Genomic DNA, 11530 nt, shown 5'->3' with positions numbered 1-11530 from the left:
CATAGCGTGGAGAGTGCAGATGAAGATAATGGGCTCTGGAATTGGACTGTCTGACTTCAAATCCTTCCTCTGCATTTACAATTGTGTTATTATGGGTAGGTGACTTACTCTTTTTGTGTTTGTTTCTTTTTTTTTTTTTTTTTTGTAGAGACAGAGTCTCACTGTACCGCCCTCGGTAGAGTGCCATGGCATCACGCAGCTCACAGCAACCTCCAGCTCCTGGGCTTACGCGATTCTCTTGCCTCAGCCTCCCGAGCAGCGGGGACTACAGGCACCCGCCACTTGTGTTTGTTTCTTATCTGTAAAATAATTTGAAAATTTTATCGAATTCAAATGGCTGATGTTGAAGATTAACTAGATGTAGTGTAGACATGCTAGAGACAGTACTTGGTATGTGGTGGCCACTCAATGAATATTAGCTGCTACTGTTAACATCTCTCACTCTTGTAGCCAAGCATTGTGGAGAACACACAGATGGATGGTCAGGAGACACAGGATGTGGTCCAGGGTCTCACTTTTACATAGCTGTATGAACCTGGGACAGTCACTTGATCCCAACTCATAGAATGCAAAACCCAAGAGCTAGTATTTGCTCCAACCTTCTCATTTATCAAATGAAATTGGGCCACAAAGAGAGAGAGACTCACCCAAAGTCCCCAGGGAGTCAGTGTCCCAGCCAGGATCAGCCAGTACCACTCTCTTGACTTCTAGCCCAAAGCTCTTCCCATTATGACTTTGGAAACAAGAGACCTTGCCAAGTGTCCCAAGCTTTGATGACAATCTGAGGACTTTGTGGTTCATAGGTGAATGATCCCTAACATGCTCTCTTGGGTTTGTGGCCATCCCAGAAGCAGCATCCAGTGTCTTCTGGTCTGTCATGGTTGGTGTAAATCTCAGAGGCAGAGTGATGTCTTTTCAGAGGTACTAGGTGAGAGCTACTGTACCTATGAAGGGCCCAGGAAGCTCATTCCAGGGCAATAGGACAAAGCTGGGCAAGTTTGTAGAGCTCAACAGATTAATAATTGACTGGGTTTCTTCCTTCTCTTTCTTGGCTCCTGCTATAGAAACTTAGAATGACATCTCTATCCAAAATTTTGAATTCTCACTACAGGCCATTGCCCCCCTTTTCCTCTCCTCCTGTGATTCCCACATAAATCCTGAGATCACAGGTTCACTATATTATCCACTCTTGGGCACATGGCATTAAACTGCAGGATCCCCTTTCTGTTCCATACCCTGGCCACAATCGGACACAGAACAAAGCCAGTCCCCTACTCATTATTCTAAATAGTTTATTAATATATCCCAGGCTCCCGGCTCTGGGGCATTAGAGATATTCTGCCTCTCCACTGATTCTTGCTCAGTTCTTACAGATTGATTGTTTTCATTTCTATAGAGCCCACTATGGTCCCTAATTCTCCAGTTCCTTAGAACTTTTAGAGTGCAGATTGACTACAGAAATGGTTGCCACAGATCTGTAGAGGTCTTACCTCCCTTAACAAACTCAAGAACCACGTACTGAACATCTTTTTATTATCCAAAGCGTTTAGTAAAGTTCCTCACCCAGGGCAGGAGCTCAGTTAGACTTGCTTAAACAACTGTCGGCCAGTTAGTGGGGTTGGACTTAGGTGTTCAAAACTTAATAAAAAGATTATTTCTTCCTAGTTAAAAACTACTTTATCCCTGGGTATCACTGTGAGTCCTTGGTAAATCAGTCAGCCACACATTTTTCTCCCGTTACAGTCATTCCAAGGCTTCTTGAAGCTTTGGCAACATCTAGTTGTTTTGAAAATTCTACTTTTTAGAAATCCCACATTTTTGAAATTAAAGTCAATTAAAATTAATTTCAATCTTTTTTCTTCTGTTGGTAGAAACTAACACTCCAAGATAGATAAGCAAAGCAATTATCATACTTTAAAAAATGCAAATAAAAGTTTAAGGACATTAAAGGTGGGAAGAGTGAAGGAATTCTGGAGTTTTCACTCACTCCATCAGCAAGCATATTTGTACAGTTTGATTTCCTGCATTTCAGGAGGAAACGTAGTTGTGTTATTTTGTTTATGCCAAATTCTATATTTGGCTCTTTGCTTAAGCTTCTGAAATTCTGTTTGCTAAAATACTGGTTGCAAGTACTTTGTATTCATGATTCCAGCTCGGTGTTTCCCTAAGATCAAATTGTCTGTGACAATTTTTATTCCCAAATTCGGGAAAAAAATGAGAAGAATGCAAGGATTAATTCTTGGAGGCCCTTCAGTAGGCCTTTCTTTTCCAATTTTCTATTTGCTTTTTAAACTTTGTGTTCTGAGAATAATAGGTGAGCCCTTCTGTGGCTAATTAAAACACATGTAAATTGAAACCAATGTTCAGGCCAGTAATTAAAGTGAGGTACTTGCTGGGTAATGTTCACTTTCTAGTTCCTGGATCATGAGTTCAGTTCCTCTTCAAGCTGCAATTTTCTTTTCTCTTTCTCTCTCTCTTTTTTTTTTTTCTTTCTTCAATCACAGAGATTAAAGCAACCTGAATTTACAATAGCATCTTGTGAAAGGAGATGGGAGGGAGGGAGGAAGCCACACTGGTTTTAGTACCTAATGCACTTTGATGTCTCCATCTTGAAATCCATATTGTGAGAGCCCTGATAGATCTGAGTTGTATTTGGAATACAATTTTAAGTCCCAAAGCTTGAACGATTTGCAGGAGAAAAAAAAATGCCCATGAAGAGTAGATGTTGACCTTTGTCTCGTATCTCACCACTGTGTCTCACAGTGAAGCACTTCCATTCTCCTCTGTGAGGCCTGTGTGCTGTCCACACCCATGGTTGTGGTATGTCCAGTCTTCTCATGGCCGCTGTCCACCAAGTTATTTATAACTGTTAACTTTGGCTTCAGGCTTTGGGCAATTCATTTATTTGGGGTAAAAAAACATAAGAGAAAAAGGCTTTTTTAGGAACAGGTTGTTTTCTATAAAACTTACCTCCCTTAAATAGCCTCTTGAATGGGGCTATTTCAAGAGCTCCTTTTTGGACTATCAGAAATACCTGTGAGATCCAACTGTAGTTAAGGACTTTTGTCTTCAGACTGAAATCTATTAGTTTGCTTTCATTTTGGAAATTTCGTAAACCTTTGACCATATTCACAGGCTCCTTCACAGTGAGAAGCTTTGAAATGCAATAAGTACTAAAATCCAAGGATAGATTTCAAGAATTACTTTTCTGCTAAAATCTCAAGACAAAATTCCTTTTGTTCCTGCTTTGGAGCTCCTTAGGTCATGGAGGGCATTTGTATTAAACAAGGCCTCCGGAGCTCTTGTTTCTTCTGCTTTCACATGGTGTTTGTGATGTCATGAGTGGTTACCATGGAGGTAATTATCATGATGTGGGAGATGTGTGAATTCAGGTGTGGTGAAACTCAGAAGTGAGACATGGGTTTTTGAGAAAAAGAGACAAATCCCTTTTCTTTCCAACTTCCTTAGTAACAAAAGGGTGAAACAGAAGGGAAAAAAAGAGAATGTAAATATGATAACTGAAATTTAGCTTTTGAACAGCATGCTTTTTAACCTTTTCATGACATATTGGAAAGTCTCCCATTTATTTTTTTAATTATATTTTGATCACATATCTTGTAGTATGGTGTTAAATATAAATCTTATGTTCTTCCTTAGAGAAAAAAAAAAAGGCTTGTGATTACAGAAGAGAATACTGTAATATATTATGAAATCCAAGGAGAATAGGAACATCTTTTGAGTGATATACAAGGAAGCTCAAAGGTGATATGTTTTTGCCCAGTTGGGGGTGGGGGGTGGGGAAGCTGCTTCAATCTGCAAAACACTACAAAAATAAGATATAGCCAAGCTAACAATGCAGCCAGACTGGCTTACTGCTGGCATTTGACAAGCTAGGGAAATGAGACAGCAAAAACTACAGGGAATTCTTTTCCCCTTCATGTTAATGAAGTATTGTACATTTCTTTTTTGAGACTGGTGGGGTGAGTGTTGGGGTGTTGGGGGAGAGGGCTGGGTACTGTGGAGCAAGTGGTTTAAGGAAATGGTCCAGAATCCTCTGTTCTGGCTTGGAATAATCAATGTCGTTACTGTTTGTTTGGAGGCTTTGTCTTTTCTTGGAAAGGACCCAGGGCTGGCAGACTCCAGTAGTCAGTGGAGTGGCTGGTGAAAGACGGACTTTGCTGAGGCAAGTGCAGGGAGACTGGACAACCTTGAGCATTGAGCATGGGTTCAAGTCACAGCTTTGCCACTATGAATGTTTTCTTTGACCTTGACCGTGTCCTTAATTGCCTGCTTTCTTATCCTATTCATCAAATGAGACTATTACAACAATAAAATATATTGTACTTAAAACATAATTTTAGGCAACTACAAAAGCAGGGGATTAGACCTTATTTGGGGCTCTATGTCAGTACAAAGATATTCAGCTGTTTCCTTGTTCCACGGAATTCTTTTTTATTTTATTTTTTAGACAAAGTCTCACTCTAATGCTCACAGTTAAGTGCTGTGGTGTCACACACAGCTCACAGCAACCTCAAACTCTTGGGCTCAGGCAATACTCTTGCCTCAGTTTCCCGAATAGCTGAGACTACAGGTACCCACCACCATGCCCAGTTAATTTTTCTATTTTTAGTAGAAATGGGATCTCATTCTTGCTCAGTCTGGTCTTGAACTCGTGATAGACCTTCAGGTTGAAAGTGGGTATTTACATTGGTAGGTATTTTTTTTTTTTTTTTTTTGTAGAGACAGAGTCTCACCTTATCACCCTCGGTAGAGTGCCGTGGCGTCACACAGCTCACAGCAACCTCCAAATCCTTGGGCTTAGGCGATTCTCTTGCCTCAGCCTCCCGAGTAGCTGGGACTGCAGGCGCCCGCCACAGCACCCGGCTATATTTTTTTTGTTGTTGCAGTTTGGCCGGGGCTGGGTTTGAACCCGCCACCCTCAGCATATGGGGCCGGCGCCCTACCCGCTGAGCCACAGGCGCCGCCCATTGGTAGGTATTTTTACTGCAGCCAACTCTCCATGGTACTACTTTGGTAAAAAAGGGTAATGGCCTTAGGCAGTGCAAGGTTAAGGGTAGACCCCTTAGTTGATGTTGGAGGGCTTCCCTAATTACTCTCCAGGTAAGCCTCCCAATCTTACTTCCTTACTCCATCAAGTGCACCCTTCACCTTGGTCAAACTTGACTTGTCACTAGATATGCCTGTGGCCTCCCTTGCAGTTATTTCTTTTCATACTCAACCAATGTTATCAATTCTTTGGCTCACACATCCTATATCAATCCCTTCCTGTGAACAGCACTTGTTACTGGTGCCACATATGTGTTGTGGGTTGTGCACTGCACAAGAATGTCTGGTCAGGGAGAAATGGGCTTAAATCCAGCTACATCATATGTCCCGTTGAGGGCATGTATCATTTTGGAGGAAAGGCACATTTCCCTAATCAGAAAAAAGACACTGGAGAGGGTAGGGTGGCTCTGCATTAATTGATAAAGATAAATTTTCATGTTTGTTCTACATTTTCTTGAGATTTCTTTCTTAAGCTCCTTGAGGACTCAGTCTTTGATTTTTTTTTTGTAGCTATTGCACATGAAATAATGCACAACTTTGTTTTGAATTATAATAAGCACACTGGGATTTGAGTGAGACATTGCACCAAAAGCTCTTTGAGGACCGAACTTACCCATTTCTCTACCTGTCAGTGCCTTGCCCCTAAGAAGTCTTTAATGGATGAGAAATACATCCCCAGTAAATATCTGTTTGCTCACTTATCTGTCATAACAGTGGGAAAATATCAAAACTATTCTTTTTAAATTCTCAGTGCTTATTTTGGCTTTCTGGATGTAGAGGTAAGAAGTGAAATGGAACAGTTTCTCCTCTGAGGATGCTGAGACTGTATTTTAGATGAGGCTCTTGGATCTGGGCCAGTGTTCTCACCTACTTCCAGAGCAACATTGTACTGGGGCTATGTGGTGGGTCAGAAAAGTGGGCCTGTATCTTACCACTCACTGAAGGCGTCAGGCTTTGCTCTGTGTGATGGGAACATCAGGAGGAGAGCCATGTGTCTCTGTCCCAATGTGTTTCTAGATCATAAATGGGGGAAGATAGACATGTAAGTGAGTGGCCATAAAACCATACAAGAGCTGCTGTAGCAGCAGGAGCAGGTAGAGAGGAGTGTGGGGTCAGTATGAGGCAGCAGAGTCCTATCTCCCCGTGTGGGGACAGGTACAGGTGGAGTGACTGGAGAGAGAAGGTGGCTTTACATGATGCCATAAGGTAATCTCATTATGTCCACATCTTCAGTTGCAGTCTGTGTGCAGATGGCTCTCAAAGTGCGTGTCTCCATCCTAGACCCATCCATCACTGTTATTTCCACATAGAAGCTTCAAAGGCTCCCCAAACCCATTCTGTCCCAAAATGATCTCAGAATCTTTTCACCAAAATCTGATCATCTTCTGGTGTTCCAACTTTCCAGATGGTACCACCCATCCATCTGGTTCTATAAACTCTGGCTTGGTAAATTCATTTGCTTGGCTTACTCTTCCACTGCCAGCTCCCAGGCCAATTTTACATCTGCATGTCTTGAATGGGATGGATGCAATTTCCACCTCAGTGGCCCCCACATCCACCCAGAGCCCTCTGGTCCCTTCTCCTTACCACAGCGGAAATGTTTTCTGAATGCAAATCTGATCATGTTACAAACTCCCCAGACTAACCCCCTCCCCTGCTTAAAAACTCTTAATATCTTCTCATTTCTCTAAGGAGGAAGACTCAGATCTTCAGCAGGACCTCTGAGGACCTTTATGCTCTGATCTGGCAACTTCCCCAGCTCCATTATGAACCGGCACCCCCAGCTCTGTCCCAAGCAGCATGGGCCCACTCACTGGGCCCAGGCCCAGGCAGTTCCCTCAGCCTGGAAAGCTCTTTGCTGTTGCCACCACCCCCTTCTCTCACCCTTCTGCCTCTTCTCATTCATCTCTTCTCATTTTTCAGGTAACAGCTCAAATATCACCTCTTCATAGAGTCTTTCCCTGGTCCCCCAGATTGCCTCCGCCCTCCTGCCTTGTACTTCTCAGAGCACATTTCCTTATCAAATATCAGAGTTTATAATTACACATTTATTTTTTGTGCTTGCTTGATTGATGTCTGTTTTTCCCAAAATGTTGTGAGCTCCAGGATCCAGGTTGGGTTTGCATTTACAACATTTCCAAAGCCCAACACAGTGCCTGATACACCTCATGCTCTCAGCAAAACTTGTGTTGAATGAACAGGTGTAGGGAAATTGTTCAGGAATGGAGAGCCACCCTGTGGGGCCGCAATGTAGGATACCTGGGTGGGGAGATGGGGGTGGGCAGTAGCTAGAGGGGAGGTTGGGAACAAGCCTATGGCTGAGATGGTGCCCTCTAGGCTTGGGGATACTGTTCATCCTGTTACAAACAAAGGGATGGGTGGGACCAGCAAAGAGCTGTGTTTTTGAGAGGGGTACTGTGTTGAAGTCTGGAGGGTAAAGGGGCTTGGTATCAGGGGGTCATGTTAGGCAGCATCTGATGCAGACCACCTGAATTTGGGCAGTGAAAGAAGAAATGGAAAGATGGGGATAAAGGTTAGTATTTTCCATTGTTTTCATTTTCACTCCCCTACCCTCCAGGAAAGAAATCAAGGCATCAAGGGCTCTACATGATTTCATCATTTTTAACCTGCCTGATCTGAACCTTGCCAATGGATATGGGAAGAGTGGGAGGAGCTTTGTAGTCAGTGGGGGTAGTTGGCAGTAGCAGAGTCACGAGTTTGTGGGTCTCTCTCCTTTCCTAGGCAAATGTGCTCTGTGGGAGGTTGGGAGGTGTCTTAGTCTGTTCAGGCCACTATGACAAAGTACCATAGCCCAAGTGGCTTAGGAACAATGGATATGTATTCCTCACAGGTTTTGAGGCTGGCAAGTTTGTGATGAGAATGCCAGCATGACTGGGTTCTGGTGAAGACCCCTCTGGGTTTTAGACAGTTGACTCTCATTGTGCCCTTACAAGGCAGGCAGACAGCAAGTGAGCTCTCTGGCCTCTTCCTCAAAGGGCACTGATCTCATTCATGAAGCCTCCATCTTTATGGCCTAATTACTCTCCAAAGAGGCCCTACCTCCAAATACCATACATTGGGGATTAGAGTTCAGCATGTGGATTTGGAGGGGACCCAAACATTTAATCCATAATAGGAAGAGAGGGAGCCATCAGGACCTGCTACCCTGAGGCGAGTTGGTATATGAAGGGATGTGAAATCCAAGGAAACTGCTTTTGGGCTGTACATTTCTGATTTCCACCTTCCTGTCCTGACCTGAGATGTCCATCCTGGCAGCCTGTTCTCATTGAGATCCCTGGAGCGTTTTGGGACCAGGGAGACACGTAATACGGAACGAAGGGTATTTGCCTTACTCTGGATTTGGGCCACACCTCCTATTTAATCTGTTCTTTTCATTGGTTCTTGTAGTCTGAATCACAAGGGGTGACGTGATGGTTGAATTGGATAGAATGCAAAACTTGATCTACTAAATTTTACCTTTTCGTGAATATGTCTTTTCTTGCTCTAACTTGATCTACTAAATTTTTTGGGTTTTTAAAATTCTTTTGTTGATCTAGCTAGCAGCCTCTTCTAGAATGTGGCTAATATAACAGTACTGTGTTAGTAGTGTTTCGCTAATGCAGCTTATGTCATTTGACATTTTCTTTGAACCATGCATATATTTAATAAAGAAACAACTTATCAACCAACAACAAAAAAAAGTTTTAAAAATTCATGAGACCACAGGGCTGTGGAAGAAAATGGGACATTAAGAAAAAAAGATATATCAACTGACCCAGAAGCCGGCATGATGAGTGAAGCAAAGGCAAATTTGGCTAAGACAGTATTATATGCTCTGAAAAGGAGAGAGGCTGGAGAAGTACCCACTCATCTGACCACTTGGTAACAAGCAGCCTTACTTTATGCTGCATGGAATGGAAGAAAAGAGCCAGGGAACAGTAGGAGTGGAGAGGGGAAAGAATAATATAGTACCCAGGGCTAGGAGATGGAAGAGCTAGGTAGAATTACAGAGGGATAACTTTAAGGCCTTTTCTTTCCTCTAAAGCCTAAAATAAACTTTAAGTTCTTAAGTGTTTCAGTCAAATTCAATGATCACATAATGAGCAGCACTGGGCACTATGGAAGAATGGTGGGGGGAATTGTTTGTAAAAATAAAAGGACACGGATTCTGTTATTAAATGTTTAAAACATATATGAGGAGACAGATTCCACACATAAAACAACTACAAAACATATTTACAAAGTTACATATAAATAAATATACATATGAATATACATATGATAACATATGAAAGCTAAAAGGGACTGTTTCAATAATTGCTTAGAAGTCCCTAGGTCAAGTCACTGAAGGCTTCCTAGAGAAAAAGTTTATTTGACTTTTAAATATAATTTTCGTGAAAGAGTAGGGTATGTGCAAGGATATGGAAATAGGAATAAATGTGTCATGTTCGATAAGCAGATTAGCTTGATTAAAGTACAAAGTCTAACGAGGTCTTCTTAAGAAGTATGTATGGTGAAGCAGTAGAGGTCTATCTCATGAAAGACACTACAATATTAGATCTGGTCCCTAAAACAAAATGAACAGAGAACAGATTTTTCTTCAGGTAATAAGTGTCCATAGGTCTAGGATCAACTCTTCTGCTCTCAGAAGTTTTGTAGTTATTCTAAGAGATAGAAACTGGCAATTAGATAGTAAAGAAGTGCTCAGCATCCTTAAGCAAACAGAAGGAATTGCCTTCTGTAAAAATTCTTACAAAGTGGCAAGTAGACCCCCAAAGGCAGGAAAAAAACTCAGTGAAATTACTAAGCGGAGGATCTATCACGTAAAGGCCACTCAGATCACAATAATCTCAGGTGTTCAAGCAGAATGTCCTTGACCCTAATTCTTGGTGGGCAACAGATTGTATATGCTTATGAAATTATTTATTTTTGAACTACTGTGACAACTTCGATCCTAACATTTTAGAAATTTTAAAATAAGAGAATGAGAAGAGCCCTAATCTATAGAGAATGTTCATGTCCCTAAAGAAAGACAGGTCAGCAAGGGCCCAAATTCTTCCCTGGTCTTTAAGTGGAAAGGCAAAACATCACACTTTGAAAAGAGGCTGCTCTCAGTTCAAGCAAGTAAGATCTCTTTCATTCAGCCTATTGATCTGAAACTGTTCCAGGAAGAAAAAAAAAAAGAGTTCAGGCCAGATGTTCAGCAGCAGCCAGAGTTGGACCCCATATCACGACAGTTCTGCTGAGAGACACTGGGTCCCAGTGATGTTAAAATTGACTGCTGGGGCCCAATCTTGATGCCATTTGCCTCATTGTGGACATCAAATAAACCCTGCTGGATCTTCCTATATATTTCTTTGGCTGTGTTAATAAGGGCCTGTTCAACATTGCAGGCTGTTTTGGCTGAAGTTTCCATAAATATAAGTCCATGCTCCGGAGCAAAGGCCTCTCCTTCTCTCTTCACATCCCTGCGAGACTCTAGGTCACTCTTATTCCCAATCAGCATGGAACTAGAGTGCTGCTGGGCATCCTCTAACCGTGAAGTCAGGTGGTTGAAAGTTTCACGCCTTGTAATATCATACACCAGCAATGCTCCAGCTGCTCCCCTGTAGTAGGGATGGGTGGTAGAACAGAAGAATTCTTGCCCAGCCATATCCCAGATTTGCAGTTTCATTTGTTTGATTTGTTTCCCATCAAGGTTGACCATACGTGCTCCAAACTCTACACCTATTGTGAGGCCGTGGATGGGCTGGAACCACTTGTCTGTGAACTGCAGGAGGAGACATGACTTCACCACACCTGAGTCTCTGATGATGATGTACTTGAAGAGATAAGCATAAGTCATGATCCCGATTCCTCTGGATTCCAGGTAGGCCTGACTTCTACAGCCACTTACCTCTGACCTCTCCTCATTTGACATTATTAAACTATACAAGTGGGGCTGCAACATTTGGGAGTTGTGGCAAGTGTGAGTTGTACCTTGCCCATTATTGGCCCACACTGTTCATGTCGACATTCATGGGCATGACATCCCCTGGAGTTGTGCAGTGTGGCAAACCTGCCCATAAAGTATGCAAGGCAGGCATTAACTTTTGCTGATTTAGAATGGTAAATGCCTTATTCAAGGTCATGTGACAAGTAAATACTGCACCGCCAAGATTCTGAATCTAAATCCAGTCTAGTTTTGCAGCACTTCTCTGCCTCCTGGCTGAGCAGTGAGTGAGTATAACAATGAATGGGGTAAAGGTAGAGCTTCATTTCAGAAGTCAAATGGACATGCACCGTAGTGACTTTTTTTTTTTTTATTATTAAATCATAGCTGTGTACATTGGTATAATCATGGGGCATCATTCACTAGCTTCACAGACCGTTTACCAAGTTTCACATATACCCTTGTAAGATGCACCGCTGGTGTAATCCCACCAATCCCCTTAAGAAGTCCCTGAGTTCCATCAGCAGGACC

General features: G+C 42.4%; 1 protein-coding gene across 1 annotated transcript; it reads right to left on the bottom strand.

Annotated features, from left to right (window-relative positions):
* Window positions 1-10267: 10267 nt before the first annotated feature.
* On the bottom strand, window positions 10268-10912 carry LOC128572540 (ras-related protein Rab-2B-like). Its single transcript, XM_053572569.1, has 2 exons — window positions 10867-10912; window positions 10268-10794 (listed from the first exon to the last, which is right to left on the bottom strand). Exons 1-2 carry the CDS (start codon window positions 10910-10912, stop codon window positions 10268-10270), a joined length of 573 nt encoding a protein of 190 aa, XP_053428544.1.
* Between the last annotated feature and the right edge of the window lie 618 nt (window positions 10913-11530).

This window comes from Nycticebus coucang, chromosome 2 (genome assembly GCF_027406575.1).
Source record: "Nycticebus coucang isolate mNycCou1 chromosome 2, mNycCou1.pri, whole genome shotgun sequence".
Taxonomy (NCBI): Eukaryota; Metazoa; Chordata; class Mammalia; order Primates; family Lorisidae; genus Nycticebus; species Nycticebus coucang.
This window is presented reverse-complemented; position numbering and strand designations above follow the sequence as displayed.

Excerpts from the sequence above, each read along its gene's own strand:
- LOC128572540 (XM_053572569.1), bottom strand. The coding sequence starts at position 10,912 with ATGACTTATGCTTATCTCTTCAAGTACATCATCATCAGAGACTCAG. Across the intron at positions 10,795-10,866 it reads CATCATCATCAGAGACTCAG|GTGTAGAGTTTGGAGCACGT; the intron begins GTGTGGTGAAGT and ends GCCTCACAATAG.